The sequence below is a fragment of the Cervus canadensis genome, chromosome 16, assembly GCF_019320065.1.
Source record: "Cervus canadensis isolate Bull #8, Minnesota chromosome 16, ASM1932006v1, whole genome shotgun sequence".
Classification (NCBI taxonomy): Eukaryota; Metazoa; Chordata; class Mammalia; order Artiodactyla; family Cervidae; genus Cervus; species Cervus canadensis.
The window spans coordinates 2,528,816-2,547,337 of NC_057401.1; the positions used below are offsets into that span (position 1 = coordinate 2,528,816).

Here is an 18,522-nt window from a genome sequence, read left to right on the forward strand (position 1 = left end):
ATTTTAATTAAGCATATTCATCACTTAGATGGCATGTATAAAACTGCATTAAAATTTCTCTTGATATTTGCCTTTTAGGATGTGATTATATTCTAGATTAATCACTTCCAGTTGAAGGTTAGGTGAAGGTGCCTGAATTGCTCAGTTAAATGGATTTTGAAATTTCCTTTGCACTTATATCAAGGCCTGAAAACATAGTTTGAGCTCAGAAAATATACTCAGGAATAGAGATTTGGCTACTTTTTTTTTAACATTTGACAGTATGGAAAATGTGTAAAACAGCTTGATATTATTTGTGATTTAATCAGTGTTAGTTGTTATTGGAATGACTTTATTACATTTTAAGTTTAATATTAGTACTAAGCAGTATTTGCCTTATACAATTTTGTAACGTTAGGTGGAATTCATTAAGAGACTTTTTATCAAGTTTGCAGCAAAAACTAATTTCAAAAGCCATTTAATGTTTAACAATAGTGGATTAAGATGGTTCTTCTCATTCAGAAAAATTTCAGTCTTATTCCTGAGCCCCTCCAGAAAAAATTGCAATAAGACTTTACCACTGCCAGGCTACTGAACTAGTAGTATGGTAGGGCAAGTCAGAATTTTAAGCTTCTGTTTCTGATAGAAATTGTCAGAACTGAAGATGAATTCATGAAAGTGATTTAAAATCCACTGTTAATACCATTGATTCATTAACACATGATAGATTCGGATATTTACTACAGAGTGTCTACTGATGAATAATAAGATGAATAACCAGACTCTAGACTCTTATGTTTTTACAAGCTTTGTAAATTTGTCCAACTAAGCCTTTTCTGTTCCATATATTTTACCGCTGCTTGTGACACATTTAGCAACCACTTTAGGTTACAGATTAGTATTTTCTCAGCTTCTTTGAAAATACTCTGCCCAGTAGTTTCATGCAGAGTCTTCATGAAGATTAATTCTTTAGTCACTTCAAACTTAGCATTGGGTTCTGGAATAAGCAGATCATATTGATAACAGTGTGAGCTATATGTGTTGATAACATCTGTTAACTCATAAAGAACTAAGGAGAGCCTCCAAATCTTTCACCTGGTTTGAAATTGAATTTTGATGTTGCTCTGTTGTTTTTAACTGTCCAGGCCCTATTCTCATTGACAGGCAAGTAGTCTGAAATTCATTTTTTCTGCATGTGTAACTTTGGCTACTGAAAATAATGGTGATTTAATTAGTTCTTTGTTGGTAAGTGGCTTTTCCTACTTGGCTAACAAGTAAGCCATTTCAAAACCTAACTTTGGTTGTAGTCTTTATTTTTTTGTGGAAAAATTTCAGTGTTATATATATTGTTTAACATTTTCTCCTTTGTCTGACTTAATTCCCTGTGAGTTCGGATTATTGGCAGGAGTACCTAGTCTGATACTGTCAGCATATATTTTATTCTTTTAGGACAGCTATAGTGCCAGTGCATAAAAAGCACGTTGCTTTGCTGTCTCATTCAATAACAAAATAATCCACATTTCGCTGTGCCTTAAAAGTTAGACATTTGAAGTCTACTCCTATCTTTTCTTGTTTTGATATGACAGATATGTGCTGGTGATAATAAAAGGTACATGTCATGGTGATACTCATGGTACTTTATGTGCTGTGAGAGTTAGTAAGTACATCATGGAAGTTTATAGTGCATTGAGCAGTAGGAGGCAACGAGTGCCATATACTGTTTTAACTATTTGACTCTGTTGTCATAGTCTGAAAGCAGACATAGACAACATGTAAATGAGTGAGTGTGGCTATGTTCTATTGAGTTTTGTTTATGGACATTGAAATTTAGATTTCATGTAATTTTCACATGTCACGAAATAGTATTAATATTATTATTATTATTTTTTGCCAACTGTTTAAAATAGTAAAAACCATTCGTAGCTCATGGGCCTTGCAAGAACAGACAGGATTTGATCCACAGGCCTTAGTTAGCTGAACTCTGGTCTAGAGAATAAAAAAGAAAGGACTTTACAAGAGATTGCTGGGGGTATAGTGAATAACTGAACAGGATTTTGAAGGCTTGAGCATGCTATTAAGACAATTAGTGGCCAGAGTGAATACAGCCAGTATGGATCTGAAGGAGAGGAGAGGTCAGGGTAGGAAAGACGTTGAAAGGAACTGTAAGAGGGCTGTTGTGGACAGAGGATAGTGAAGAGAAGAACCAGATGAATTTGAAGAGATAATCAGAGGCCGGATCTTGCAGTACTGTGTAGACATGATATGTGTATTTTGTTTGAACTTGCTCATTATCATTTTTTTTCCCCTCTAAACTGCTTGCTCTTTGCAAAGGCTTCCTCAGCTACCCTTATGAGGGATTTTTTGCTTGTGTGTGCATGTATGTCTTTGTATATCTTATCCCTTGTAGGTCTGCCAATTTGGAAGACCAGAAAAATAGCCAGTATTGCTTAGGAAAAGCTCCTATCATAGTATATGATAATAATAAATAAAATGTATTTCTTTACAGACATCCTATGCTCAACTCCTCGCAGCAACTTGTCTTTCAAAACTTGTTAGCCGAGTCAGTCCTTTGCCAGTTGAACAGAGAATAGATATCAGTAAGTGGTTTATTATGCTTTTTTAAATCAAATTGCACTTTAAAAATAACTGTTCTTTTAAATATACTCAACTGTTAACAAACTTGCAAGTTATTTTGTCATTTTTAAAGATGAGTGGTCAAGTCTCCTTTACATATGTGGTGATGAATGATGATGTGTAATACAAAAATGTGGCATCAAAAAAGCATCTGTTTAGTTTGATAATAAATAATAAGAAGTAGCATTTTATTGTCTATACCAGGGGCCCCAAATCCCTGGACTGCAGATCCGCACTGATTCTCAACCTGTTAGGAATCCAGTCACACAGCAGGAGGTGAATGGCAGACAAGCAAGCAAAGCTTCATCTGCCGCTCCCCACTTGCATTACTGCCTGAACCATCCCTCTCACCACCAACACACCATAGAAGAATTGTCTTCCATGAAACTGGTCCCTGGTGACAGAAGGTGGGGACCAATCGTCTGTACCATATACTAAGATTTGCACTATCTCATTTTATTTACAGAACTTCTGAGATGGGCACTATTGTTATCCTCATTTTATAAATGAGGAAATTACATTTGATAGGCTCTATAATGTACCCAAGATCACACAGCTAGAAGAAATAGAGCTGATTCAAACTTGCACAGTTTGTATGGAGTCCATGCTCTTAGCGATTGTCTTAACTTCATATACGACTAGATGATGGGAAAAGTCTACTCTCTATTCTCAGAATACTATATCAAAATCTTGTGGGATGCATATAAAATTGAAAGTAGTTTCCTTCTTTCTAGGAAAATAGTGTGTTTAGGGATGAACAGTGCTTGAAACTTAGTATAGTTGGAAAATTGATTCTATGATATACCAATATGTTTTTCAAAGGTAAGATATTAATAAGATTTTAAGTGTGTGTTGTTTTTTGTATGGACAAAGCTCCAATAGTTGAGGTATGGGGTGTTTTTTTGGTTATCTTTTTCACATTGGAAGTAGACTGTTGACTCATTCTACTGTCCAGCCTCAAGGTTCACATGGTTCATGTTTGTGTAACAGAAAAATTAAAGTATAGTATTATGTATGATGGTTCTTTTAAGCTCAGTTTTTGAATGCTCAAATCCCACAATAATTCCTCATTTGTCTTATATGTTTGATATTTCTTTAAGTACCTAAGAATAGAGGGGAACTTCTTCAACTTGATAAGGAACATCTACCAAAAAAATGTATGGGCTGAAGAATATCTAGAGGAGAGTTTATCTATTCTGTCATGGACTTGTGTGCTTAAGAAAGCAAAAGAGAAATCTACAGTTTAAAAAATAAGTCAAATGTTATAAACCTGTCATAACGTGATTTTGTTCAACTTTGCACACATACACAAACATATTTTAGGTAGACTTTTTTTTTTGGAGCACTTTTAGCTTCACAGAAAAATTGAGCAAAAAGTACAGATAATTCCTGTATACGCCTCTGGTCCTGTACATGTATAGCCTTCCTCAGTTTTCACACCCACCATTATTAGCATCCTGCACCAGAGTGGGTACCTTTGTTACAGCTGATTAACCTACACTGATACATCATTATCACCCAAACTCTGTAGTTTACATTAGAGTTCAGTGTTGGTGTTGTTGGTGTTGTATAGTCTGTGGGGTTGGATAAATGTATAAATGACACATATCCTCCATTAGTGTATTGTATACAATATTTTACTACCCTAAAACGCCTGTGTTCCAACTATTCATCTCCCTTCCCTCTAATTCCTGGCAACTACTGATCTTTTTATTCTTTCCGCAGGTTTGCCTTTTTCAGAATGTCATATAGTTGAAATTGTGTGTGTAACCTTTTCAGATTAGCTTCTTTTACTTAGTAATATGCATTTAAGGTTCTCCATGTTTTCTCATGGCTTAGTAAATCATTGCTTTTTAATGCTGACTGACATGTCATTGTCTGAATGCACCATGCGTTTGTCTGTTCACATACTACAGTTTATCAGTTCACCTATTGAAGGATACCTTGATTTCTTCCAAGCTTTGGCAATTATGAATAATTATGAATAAAGCTGCTATAAAGCAGGTTTTTATGTGTATATAAGTTCTCACCTCATTTGGGTAGATACTAAGGAGAGTGCTGGATTGTATGTATGGTAAGAGTATGTTTAGATTTGTGAGAAATCGCCAAACTGTGATCCAAAGGGGCTGTGCCAGTTTTGCATTCTTACTAGCAGTGAGAATTCCGTTCTCCCACATGGTTGCCAACATTTGGTGTTTTCAGTGTTGTGGATTTTGACCATTCTTATATGGTTTGATAATAACGTGTCATGTTGAACATCTTTTCATATGCTTATTTGTCATCTGTATATTTTCTTTGATGAGGTGTCTAAGTCTTTTGCCTGTTTTTAAGTCAGGTTGCTTTCTTATTGTTGAGTTCCAAGAGTTCCTTGTATATTTTTGTAAATAGTCCTTTATCAGGTCTTTTGCAAAGATTTTCCCCATTTGTGGGTTATCTTCTCATTCCTTTGGTCAGAAGCTTTTGATTTTAATGAAGTCCACATTATCAATTATTTTTTAATGTTATTTGTAAAATGTCATCACTAAACCTGAGGTCACCTATATTTTATTCCTTTTATCTTTTAGGAATTTTTATAGTTCTGCATTTTACATTCAGAGTTGTGAGCCATTTTTAATTAATTTTTGTGAAAAGTGAAGGTTTTGTGTTTAGATTTTTTTTTTTTTTTGCGTGTGGAGGTCCATTTCTGCCACCATTTGTTGAGAAGACTATCTTTACTCCATATTATCACCTTTGCTCCTTTGTCAAAGGTCAGATGAATGTATTTATGTGGGTCTATTTCTGAGTTCTCTCTTTTGCTCCATTGATCTGTTTGTTCTTTCACGAGTACCACACAGTCTTGATTACTGTAGCTTTATAAAAATAAGTCTTAAAGTTAGGTAGTGTCAGACCTCCAACTTTGTTTTTCTCCTTTAGTATTGTGTTGGCTCTTCTGGGTCTTTTGCCTCTCCGTATAAACGTTAGAATCAATTTGTCAATATCCAGATTGCTTGGATTTTTATTGGAATTGCAATTGAATCTATAGATCAGTTTGGGAAGAACTGACATCTTGACAGCATTGAGTCTTCCTATTCGTGAACATGGGATATCTCTTCATTTATTTAGTTCTTTGATTTTATTCATCAGCTGTGGTTTTTTCTATAGATGTTCATTATCAAGTTGAGAACGTTCCCCCTCTGTTCCCGTTGTTTCCTGAAAGTTTTTTTTTTTTTAATCATCAATGGCTGTTGGATTTTTTAAAAATCTTTTTTATATTTGTTATGATCATGTGATTTTTCTTCTTTAGCCCATTGATATGATGGATTACATTAATTGATTTTCAATTGTTGAACAATGCTTGCATACCTAGGCTACATGCCACTTAATTATTGACTCAATTTAATAGATATGGGCCTATCAGATTGTTTCTTTCACTTATATTTTTTAAGTGGATACTTAAAAGTGTACTCACTAAAAATGAGTGTACTCAAAAGAAATTTGGAGAAAAGTAGAAACCTATAATGCAGTTTCAAGCAACAAATGATGTGTTTCCTTTATGAGTTTCTTGGGTTTGACTTAACTACTCTTGCTTCCTCAAGTAGATTAGAATGTTATGACCTGTCTGACATGTGTAGTAGAATAATTGGCATATTAGTTAAAATGGAAAATGTGAAGGTTGACTCAAAGTCACATTGCCTTTCTTATATCAAGTCCAGAATTTTCACTCTTTCATGATATGGTCCCAGACTACATATTTCCTTGTTTCCCAGCATTAACTCTGTTGCCTATTCTCTGTGTTCAGGACACTGTTTTCTGCCTTTATTAGTATAATTTACAATGTCTTACTATTGCCCATCAATTAAAATACTGTTTCCTCTCAGCTTGGCAACAAAGTCCTTTCATGAGCTTGAAACTGGTAGATCATCCTCATAGTCTTATATCTTCATTGGTATTAGCTTCTTAGTTGTACCAGAGGTATTTTTCCCATACTGTGTTATTTCTGCCTTGGTGCCTTTTCTTGCATTTTCTCTAGCCTGGAATGTTATCCTTTTAATCTTGTATTCAAATAAAAGTGTGAAAGTATTAGTCCCTCAGTCATGTCTGACTCTTTGTGATCGCTTCCGCAGGGGATCTTCCTGACCCAGGGATTGAACCCAAGTTTCCTGCACTGTAGGCAGATTCTTTACCATCTAAACCACCAGGGAAGCCTCCTCCAAAAGTGTTAGTTGCTCATTCGTGTCTAACTCTTTGCGACGCCATAGACTTCTCTGTCAATGGATCTCTCCAGGCAATAATCCTGGAGTGGGTAACCATTCCCTTCTCCGGAGGATCTTCCCAACCTGGGGATAGAACCTGTGTCTCCTGCCTGGCAGGCATGTTCTTTACCATCTGAGCCATCAGGTCAATCCTTAAATAAAAGTGTAGCTTAAGTTTAATTACCTATATAAATCAATCAGTTTTCCTTCCCTTTCTCTGTCCTTTATTCAATCCCTCCCTCTCTCTTTTCTTCCTTGCTAACTTCCGTTCAAACAGCTTTATTGAAGTATAATTTACATATCACAAAATTTACTTGTTTTAAGTGTACAATTTTTTATTTTTGGTAAATTTACAGATTTGTGTAAACATTCCCATCATACCCCCAAAATGCCCATGCTCATTGACAGCCCTGCTCCCATACCATCAACCTCTAAGATGTTTTCTGCCTGTATAACGTTCACCTTTTGTGGATATTTCATTTAAATAAAATCTTACCATGTGTAGTTTTTTTACATATGATTTCTTTCACTTAGCAAAATGTTTTTGAGGTTCATCCATGTTGTAGCATGTGTTGATATTTCATTTTTAATTATAGAATAATATTCCCTTGTATAGATATGTGATGTCTTGTTATCATTTCACCACTTGATGGGCATTTGGGTATTTTTTGCTTTTTTGACCACAATGAGTAATGCTACCATGAACAATTGACACACAAGTTTTTGAGTGAACATATGTTTTCATTTCTCTTGAGTAGATACCTGGGAGTGAAATTGCTGGGTCATAGGTAACTTTATTCTTAACTTTTAAAGAAACTGCACTACTGTGTTTCAAAGTGTCTGTACCATTTTGTGTTTTTACCAGCCATGTGTGAAGATTGCCGTTTTCCCACATTTTCACCTCCTAAATCTTATCTTGATCTTCTCTTGATAGTTTCTTTCTGTATGTATTCTCTCTCAAAATATTTCTTAAGCTAGCTCTTGAGCTCAAATTTTTGTGTTCACAGCATCTAGATTTGTTTCTCGTAAAGCATTTGGAGTTAATATTGGGGTATTTATATTCTCTTTACCTTTTCCCTTAAATAACATGCTAGCCTTTTGGACCAAAGTCCAAAGAGATTTTGAGTCTCAAAATCCAAAGCCTCAAGAGATTGAGTCGTTCCCCTTTCTTTTGTGATCTTTTTGTGTGTTTTCTAATAGACTTTATGGCATGTTTTTTACTTGACTTCAATTAATCAGTCAAAAAGTATTTCATGTTAAATTTCTATAATGTGTAACACTGAAAGTATCAGCCAAATGATCACAAAGTTTGGACTACAAGTTTGGACTTAGTAGAGTATTTTTTTGTAATTAATTAATTTATTTTAATTGGAGTGTAATTACTTTACAATTTTGTGGTGGTTTTTGCCATACACTGACATGAATCTGCACGGGTGTACACGTGTATATGAATTGGCTGGTGTTTGAAAACAACAAACAAACAGAAACTCAAACCAAAACAACCTGGCCTCCGTGACAGTTGTTTACCTCTTTGACGTTCATATTTGTTGGTAAGAAATAGAGTAATAATAGCAATATCTTCACATTGTTGTGAGAGCTACATAAAGCTTTTTTCAGCACTTTTAATTTCTAACTTGTTTCATAAATGCTAAGTATTGTTGTTGTTATCATATGGGCATTCAACATGCAAAGAGCCTCTAGTGCATAGCTTTTCAACTTTCTATTAACTTTTGTCTGGGAATTTTTCCAGCTGTTTATTTCATTTTCCCATGTGTATTACTGAACATTTCATTTTCTTCTTGGTATGACTTTTCCTTATTATCTTCGGCTGCTCCTGATGAGATTGCTGTTGTTTTGCTTGTTATCATTGGCACTTGCTTATTAAACTGGAATACTATTATAAATCATGTATTGGGTTGGCCAAAAAGTTCATTCAGTTAGTTATTTAGTATAGTTCTTGGTGATAATGAAAAATGTATCTTTTATTTTTACTTAAAACCAAACTTTTGTCTGAACCAATAATAAGCATAACATGAGAATATGTAAAACATTCAACCAACATAACAGAATTAGAGTCTATTAAATTTCTTTTTTTTTGCCTTAGGTAGTAAACGTATTAGCTAGTATCTTTTCCCAAGGTTTTTGGGAGTGGTACTTGTTGATACCTACCTTAAATGTGAAACTTGGTTTGTCTCCCATTTGGTTGTTTTATTATTTTTGAAATTACCTTGCTAGTGGTTACTGCTACTAACATATGGATTCCTCATGTCCCTTCCAGGTTAAAATTTTTCAGGATATTAAAAATAATAGAAGTAAATGAATCTATTTTCTTTTATATTCAGGTGGCAGTATCATTTTCTTAAGTTTCATCATAGAAATAAAAAATTATATGTAATGAAGTTTAAAAGAGCCATATTATTTTAATCCATAGGAGAAACCTCTTAATGCTAGGAAAATCTGTCTTTTAATCTAATTTGTGTAAGTGTATAATTTTAATGTTAATAAAAATTAAGGTTGAAACGTGCCAGTCGTGAGAACTTTTCTTTTTTATGTCACGATTCTCATCATAATTATCAAGAACAGCTGTTGAAAGTGTTCTCAAATTTTGGAGTTGTTTCCATTAAAGCTACTTTTAGTTAAATAGTGAAGTATTTACTTTTTCTTCACTCTTTTCCCAAATTATGTGCTGGCCTTTGAGGCCAAAGAAGAAATGGAATCTTTTCCTTTTATAACATTTTTTCTTCTATTTTTCTGTTTGACTTTATGGCCTATTTTTGCCTCAGTTACTCCTCCATCATCGCTGGAATTTGCTACTATTAATTATTTTGGTGTATAAACTTTATTCTAGGCTTTATTATTCTGTTCATACATTCTTTAACTTATATACTTATTTTATTGCATTATTTTATTTGTACGTTTTCTACCACTTAAACAGCCAGATAGTGTGTAGTCACTTTTGCTATAACATGACATACGTATTCCTAAAAGTGACTGCCGTGTGGTGTTATATAATAAAAACCACTGAGCTTGTTAGAGAAATGGGGTTATAGAAATAAAATTGAGACCTTTTGTCAGTGACACATAAAAAAGGATAGAAATCAAAAGGCATAGTAGAGTTTACACATGTTAAATGACTAAGAAATACTGAATAGTAGAATAAAAATGGGGTTTTATCTTGAAGAAGACTGAAGTTTGTGGAAGTGGGCTTCCAAAGAAATTTGTGAGCTATTACAAAGTGGTAGAAGAAAGGTGATCTGAAATAGGATGGAAAATTATAAAATCAAGAGGGATGAGTGAGTCTGGTAACACACGAGATGAACTGAGATAGCTAGTGGATAAATACATTTTGAGTATGGCTTGGTTTATTTGACTTGGTTGCAATCTTTTGTATTCACCTAGTGTTTTTTTTCTTTTCCTAAATGAAATTATGCAAAAACAAAAGTGACATCTGCATTATACTCATACTGTCCCCTAATATATCAATTGAATTGGAACAAATTTGCTTTATACAGATAAGCCTTATAGGAAAACTGACTATGTGAGTAAGTACATATTTTGGAGAAAGGGATTAACTTTTTGTCAAAGAACAGGTCATCACTGCCTGTTTTTAGATGATTCATAAGATGTTACTGAAAAGTCCAAATGATGATAGAATTTTTTTTTTTTTTACAGGAAACTACATTCTTAATTATGTGGCATCACAGCCCAAGCTGGCTCCCTTTGTTATCCAAGCTTTAATTCAAGTCATTGCTAAAATCACTAAATCAGGGTGGTTTGAAGTTCAGAAAGACCAGTTTGTTTTCAGAGAAATTATTGCTGATGTGAAGACGTTTCTTCAGGTAAGAAGGCATTATTACATTATAAGAACATCAGTGATTCTTGTTTGTTTGGAAAACTGCTTTTCTTAAAGCTGTATAGTTTGTTTTGTGGCTACTAGAACAATATTAATTATGATTTATTATTTATCCTCTGGAGCCTATATTTTTTATTGCCAGGAAAAGAGGATCATGTCGTATTAACTTCCAAACCTGAAGAAAGCAAATTAAAATGTTTTGTAGTTTCAAAAATACATGTTGTCATTTCTAAGTGTGTGAGTCTGTGTATTCCATATATGTAAGCATGTATATTTTCATGTATTTTATCTAACTTAATGCTCATTGCATCTCTTTGAAGGGTAAATGAGAAACTGAGGCTTAGAAAAGTTAGTTAATTTGTATAGGGTTGCATAGTGACCTCGTAAAGCATGGTGATAGTACTTCAGCAGGTTTTCTAACTTAAGATACATATTTAAAAATTTTTTACCTTATACCATGTTGAGTCATACTAGTTTCTCAAGAATGTTTTTAACCTCATTGATTAAAGTTATAACGTACACAAGTTCAGGTATTTGAGCTGGAAAAAAAAAAGAAAAGCTGTGCTGTGTCACTCAGTTGTGTCTGATTCTTTGCGACCCCATGGATTGTAGCCCACTAGGCTCCTCTGTCCACGGGGATTCTCCAGGCAAGAATACTGGAGTGGGTAGCCTATCCCTTCTGCAAGGGAACTTCCCAACCCTGGAATTGAACCAGGGTTTCCTACATTGCAGATGGATTCTTTACCAGCTGAGCTATCAGGGAAGCCCAAATAGAAGCTGCTGCTGCTGCTGCTGCTAAGTCGCTTCAGTCATGTCCGACTCTGTGCGACCCGTAGACGGCAGCCCACCAGGCTCCCCCATCCCTGGGATTCTCCAGGCAAGAACAGTGGAGTGGGTTGCCATTTCCTTCTCCAATGCATGAAAGTGAAAAGTGAAAGTGAAGTCGCTCAGTCCTGTCCGACTCTTAGCAACCCCATGGGCTGCAGCCTACCAGGCTCCTCTGTCCATGGGATTTTCCAGGCAAGAATACTGGAGTGGGGTGCCATTGCTTTCCCCGAAATAGAAGCTAGGGGACAGTAATTTAAAATGTTCCAGTGATTCCACTTGGCCATTCCACACAGTATGTTCTAGGGTTTGATATGGGGAACTTAAATCTTCCTCTGTGACTCTTAGGATGACCATCATGCCCTGCTCAGTATCATTCAAATACTTAAAGATAGTTCAGTTCAGTTCAGTCACGTCCGACTCTGCGACCACATAGACTGCAGCACGCCAGGCCTCCTGTCTATCATCAATCTTGGAGTTTACTCAAACTCACGTCCTTTGAGTTGGTGATGCCATCCAACCATCTCATCCTCTGTCATCCCCTTCTCCCACTTTCAATCTTTCCCAGCATCAGGGTCTTTTCCAGTGAGTCAGTTCTTTGCATCAGGTGGCCAAGGTATTGGAGTTTCAGCTTCAACACCAGTCCTTCCAGTGAATATTCAGGACTGATTTCTTTGAGGTTGGATTGGTTTGATCGCCTTGCAGTCCAAGGATCTCTCAAGAGTCTTCTCCAACACTGCAGTTCAAAGCATCAATTCTTCAGCGCTCAGCTTTCTTTATAGTCCAGTTCTCACATCCGTACATGACTACTGGAAAAAACATAGCCTTGACTAGACGGACTTTTGTTGGCAAAGTAATGTCTCTGCTTTTTAATATGCTGTCTAGGTTGGTCATAACTTTTCTTCCAAGGAGCAAGAGTTAATTTCATGGCTGCAGTCACCATCTGCAGTGATTTTGGAGCCCAAGAAAATAAAGTCTGTCACTGTTTCCATTGTTTCCCCATCTATTTGCCATGAAGTGATGGGACCAGATGCCATGATCTTAGTTTTCTGAATGTTGAGCTTTAAGCCAACTTTTTCACTCTCCTCTTTCACTTTCGTCAAGAGGTTCTTTAGTTCTTCTTTCCTTTCTGCCATAAGGGTGGTGTCATCTGCGTATCTGAGGTTATTGATATTTCTCCCGGCAGTCTTGATTCCAGCTTGTGTTTCTTCCAGCCCAGCGTTTCTCATGATGTACTCTGCATATAAGTTAAATGAGCAGGGTGACAGTATACAGCCTTGATGTACTCCTTTCCTGATTTGGAACCAGTCTGTTATTCCATGTCTGTTCTAACTGTTGCTTCCTGACCTGCATATAGTTTATTTAAGAGGCAGGTCAGGTGGTCTGGTATTCCCATCTCTTTAAGAATTTTCCACAGTTTTTTATGATTTAAAGATAACATACTTTGGAAACTGAGCCAAGATGGCAGAGGAATAGGACGGGGAGACCACTTTCTCCCCTAGAAATTCATCGAAAGAACAACTGACCGCAGAGCAAACTTCACAAAACAACTTCTGATCACTAGCTGAGGACATAGGTGCCCAGAAAAGCAGCCCATTGTCTTCGAAAGGAGGTAGGACAAAATATAAAAGATAAAAAGAGAGACAAAAGAGCTAGGGACGGAGATCCGTCCCGGAAAGGGAGTCTTAATAGAGGAAGTTTCCAAATACCAGGAAACCCTTGCACTGGCGGGTCTGGGGGAAGTTTTTGAATCTCGGAGGGCAACCTAACTGGGAGGAAAAATAAATAAAACCCACAGATTAAGTGCCTAAAAGCAACTCCCAGCAGAAAAGTACCCCAGATGCCTGCATCCGCCACCAGCAAGTGGGGGCGGAACGGAGAGGAGTGGGCGGCATTGCTTAGGCTAAGGATTCGGCCTGAGTGCCCTGAGGGCAATCGGAGGGAGCTAACACGAGATAACAACTTAAACTGTGGGATAGCAAGAGAGAGAGAGAAAATTAACCGGCCGAAAACACTGCTGGCCGTTCGCAAAAGAAAGAGACCAAGCAAGTCCAGAGAAGAGCTTGCAGGCTGTGGACCAGCCCAGCCCCGCCGGAGGCAGGCGGCAGTGGCCGGGGGCGGGGTGGGAAGGGGCAGGCTCGGCCCCAAGGACGGCATCCCCTACCACAATGCAAGCAGGCCTGCAGTTTCTAACCAAAGACTTCCTGAAATTCTGGATGGTCGACATCCGCTGGGAGGGTCGCGGCTAGACACAGGGCACATGCACCCGACCAATGTGGGCAGGGACTGGGGCTGGGGCCGCGGAGGGGAGAAAGCGAGCTGTATCTGGGGAGAGTACGCCCGTCAAGCTCCTGGCTGCCTGAGCTGCTTGGCCGGGGAAGGCACAAAATGCAGGCGCAGCCGAGTCCATGCTTTTGTGGAACACCTGAGGGCTGGAACCGCGCACAGTGCAGGGCACGCTCCGTATAGAGCAGCCGGGAGCCTGAGCAGCATAGACGGGGAAAGCAGCGTCCCTCCCTCCCCACAGCGCGACGGAACTAGCGAACCTGAACAAGAGACCACCTCCGCCCGCCTGTGTCAGGGCGGAAATTAGGCACTGAAGAGACCGGCCAACAGAAGCCAAATAAACAAAGGGAACCGCTTCAGAAGGGACCGGTGCAACAGATTAAAATCCCTGTAGGTAACACCAACTACACCGGAAGGGGCCTATACATATTGAGAAGTGTAACCTGGAACGAGGAGCTATCTGAAACTGAACCGAACCCACACTGACCGCAACAGCTCCAGAGATATTCCTAGATATATTTTTACCTTTTTTTTTTTTTAATTACAAAAAAAATTTTTTCTTTTCTTTTCTTTTTTATTTTTTCTCTTTTATTTTCTTTTAAAATTCCCTATTACTCCCCCATTACTCCTTAACTTTCATTTTCATAGATTTTTACAATTTTTTTAATTAGGAAAAAAAAACTTTTTTTCTTGTTTTTTCTTTTTCTCTTGTTTTCTTTTAAAGTCCTCTATTACTCCTCTACTATTCTTTAATTTCATTTTCATTTCACTATAACCTTGCACACACAACAAAAGAGAAGCCCTATTTTTAAACTGAACTTCATATGTATTTCTAAAATTTTTTTGTGTTTTTGTTTTTAATATTGTATTTTTAAGAGTCTAACCTCTACTCTAGATTTTTAATCTTTGTTTTTCAGTATGTGATATAAATTTTGGACATTTAAGAATCCAATATTCAGTTCCCATTTTTATTCAGGAGTGTGTTGATTACTCTGTCCCACCTTTGACTCTCTGTTTTCTACCTCAGAACACCTCTTTTTCCTCCTTTCCCCTTCTCTTCCCAATCCAATTCTGTGAATCTTTGTGGGTGTCTGGGCTACGGAGAACACTCTGGGAACAGACAACTGCGTAGATCTGTCTCTCTCCTCTTGAGTCCCCCCTTTTCTCCTCCTGCTCATCTCTATCTCCCTCCTCCCTCTCCTCTTTTTCATGTAATGCTGTGAACCTCTCTGGGTGTCCCTCACGGTGGAGAATCTTTTCACCATTAACCTAGAAGTTTTATTATCAGTGCTGTATAGTTGGAGAAGTCTCCAGCTGAGACTACTGGGAAGAATAAAACTGAAATCCAGAGGCAGGAGACTTAAGCCCAAAACCTGAGAACACCAGAAAACTCATGACTACATGGAACATTAAGTAATAAGAGACCATCCAAAAGCCTCCATACCTACACTGAAACCAACCACCACCCAAGAGCCAGTAAGTTTCAGAGCAAGACATACCACGCAAATTCTCCAGCAATGCAGGAACATAGCCCTGAGCGTCAACATACAGGCTGCCCAAAGTCACACCTAACACATAGACCCATCTCAAAACTCATTACTGGGCACTCCATTGCACTCCAGAGAGAAGAAATCTAGTTCCATGCACCAGAATACTGACGCAAGCTTCTCTAACCAGGAAACCTTGACAAGCCAATCGTCCCCACCCACTGGGTGAAACCTCCACAATAAGAAGGAACCACAGGCCACCAGAATACAGAAAGCCCACTCCAGACACAGCAATCTAAACAAGATGAAAAGGCAGAGAAATACCCAACAGGTAAAGGAACATGAAAAATGCCCACCAAGTCAAACAAAAGAGGAGGAGATAGGGAATCTACCTGAAAAAGAATTTAGAATAATGATAATAAAAATGATCCAAAATCTTGAAAACAAAATGGAGTTACAGATAAATCGCCTGGAGACAAAGATTGAGAAGATGCAAGAAATGTTTAATAAAGACCTAGAAGAAATAAAAATCAATTAAAAATGAATAATGCAATAAATGAGATCAAAAACACTCTGGAGGGAACCAAGAGTAGAATAATGGAGACAGAAAATAGGATAAGTGAGGTAGAAGATAAAATGGTGGAAATAAATGAAGCAGAGAGGAAAAAAGAAAAAAGAATCAAAAGAAATGAGGACAACCTCAGGGACCTCTGGGACAATGTGAAACGCCCCAACATTCGAATCATAGGAGTCTCAGAAGAAGAAGACAAAAAGAAAGGCCATGAGAAAATACTCGAGGAGATAATAGCTGAAAACTTCCCTAAAATGGGGAAGGAAATAGCCACCCAAGTCCAAGAAACCCAGAGAGTCCCAAACAGGATAAACCCAAGGTAAAACACCCCAAGACACACATTAATCAAATTAACAAAGATCAAACACAAAGAACAAATATTAAAAGCAGCAAGGGAGAAACAACAAATAACACACAAAGGGATTCCCATAAGGATAACAGCTGATCTATCAATTGAAACCCTCCAGGCCAGAAGGGAATGGCAGGACATACTTAAAGTAATGAAAGAGAATAACTTACAACCTAGATTACTGTACCCAGCAAGGATCTCATTCAGATATGAAGGAGAATTCAAAAGCTTTACAGACAAGCAAAAGCTGAGAGAATTCAGCACCACCAAACCAGCTCTTCAACAAATGCTAAAGGATCTTCTCTAGACAGGAAACACAGAAAGGTTGTGTAAATGTGAACCCAAAACTACAAAGTAAATGGCAACGGGACCATACCTATCAATAATTACCTTAGATGTAAATGGGTTGAATGCCCCAACCAAAAGACAAAGACTGACTGAATGGATACAAAAACAAGACCCCTATATATGCTGTCTACAAGAGACCCACCTCAAAACAAGAGACACATACAGACTAAAAGTGAAGGGCTGGAAAAAAATATTTCATGCAAACGGAGACCAAAAGAAAGCAGGAGTCGCAATACTCATATCAGATAAAATAGACTTTCAAATAAAGGATGTGAAAAGAGACAAAGAAGGACACTACATAATGATCAAAGGATCAATCCAAGAAGAAGATATAATAATTATAAATATATATGCACCCAGCATAGGAACACCGCAATATGTAAGGCAAACGCTAACGAGTATGAAAGAGGAAATTAATAGCAACACAATAATAGTGGGAGACTTTAATACCCCACTCACAACTATGGGTAGATCAACTAAACAGAAAATTAACAAGGAAACACAAACTTTAAATGACACAATGGACCAGCTAGACCTAATTGATACCTATAGGACATTTCACCCCAAAACAGTCAACTTCACCTTTTTCTCAAGTGCACACGGAACCTTCTCCAGAATAGATCACGTCCTGGGCCATAAATCTAGTCTTGGTAAATTCAAAAAAATTGAAATCATACCAGTCATCTTTTCTGACCACAGTGCAGTAAGATTAGATCTCAATTACAGGAAAAAATTGTTAAAAATTCAAACATATGGAGGCTAAATAACACGCTTCTGAATAACCAACAAATCATAGAAGAAATCAAAAAAGAAATGAAAATATGCATAGAAATGAATGAAAATGAAAACACAACAACCCAAAACCTATGGGACACTGTAAAAGCAGTGCTGAGGGGAAGGTTCATAGCATTACAGGCTTACCTCAAGAAACAAGGAAAAAGTCAAATAAATAACCTAACTCTACACGTAAAGCAACTAGAGAAAGAAGAAATGAAGAACCCCAGGGTTAGTATAAGGAAAGAAATCTTAAAATTTAGGGCAGAAATAAATGCAAAAGAAACTAAAGAGACCATAGCAAAAATCAACAAAGCTAAAAGCTGGTTTTTTTGAAAAAATAAAATTGACAAACCATTAGCAAGACTCATTAAGAAACAAAGGGAGAAGAACCAAATTAACAAAATTAGAAATGAAAATGGAGAGATCACAACAGACAACACTGAAATACAATGGATCATAAGAGACTACTACCAGCAGCTCTATTCCAATAAAATGGACAACTTGAAAGAAATGGACAAATTCTTAGAAAAGTATAACTTTCCAAAACTGAACCAGGAAGAAATAGAAGATCTTAACAGACCCATCACAAGCAAGGAAATCGAAACTGTAATCAGAAACCTTCCAGCAAACAAAAGCCCAGGACCAGATGGCTTCACAGCTGAATTCTACCAAAAATTTAGAGAAGAGCTAACACCTATCTTACTCAAACTCTTCCAGAAAATTGCAGAAGAAGGTAAACTTCCAAATTCATTCTATGAGGCCACCATCACCCTAATTCCAAAACCAGACAAAGATGCCACAGAAAAAGAAAACTATGGCCAATATCACTGATGAACGTAGATGCAAAAAATCCTTAACAAAATTCTAGCAAACAGAATCCAACAACATATTAAAAAAATCATACACCATGACCAAGTGGGCTTTATCCCAGGAATGCAAGGATTCTTTAATATCCACATATCAATCAGTGTAATACACTGCATTAACAAATTGAAAGATAAAAACCATATGATTATCTCAATAGATGCAGAGAAAGCCTTTGACAAAATCCAACACCCATTTATGATTAAAACTCTCCAGAAAGCAGGAATAGAAGGAACATACCTCAACATAATAAAAGCTATATATGACAAACCCACAGCAAACATTACCTTCAATGGTGAAAAATTGAAAGCATTTCC

General features: G+C 37.0%; 1 protein-coding gene across 4 annotated transcripts in view; it reads left to right on the forward strand.

The window, feature by feature from the left end:
* RANBP17 (RAN binding protein 17) overlaps positions 1-18,522 on the forward strand; it is a 341,553-nt gene that overhangs the window by 16,439 nt on the left and 306,592 nt on the right. For all 4 annotated transcript variants that reach the window (XM_043488704.1, XM_043488707.1, XM_043488705.1 and 1 more), the window contains exons 3-4: positions 2,486-2,576; positions 10,518-10,684. In XM_043488704.1, the coding sequence (XP_043344639.1) occupies positions 2,486-2,576; positions 10,518-10,684 (258 nt within the window). The remainder of the gene's footprint in view (positions 1-2,485; positions 2,577-10,517; positions 10,685-18,522) is intronic.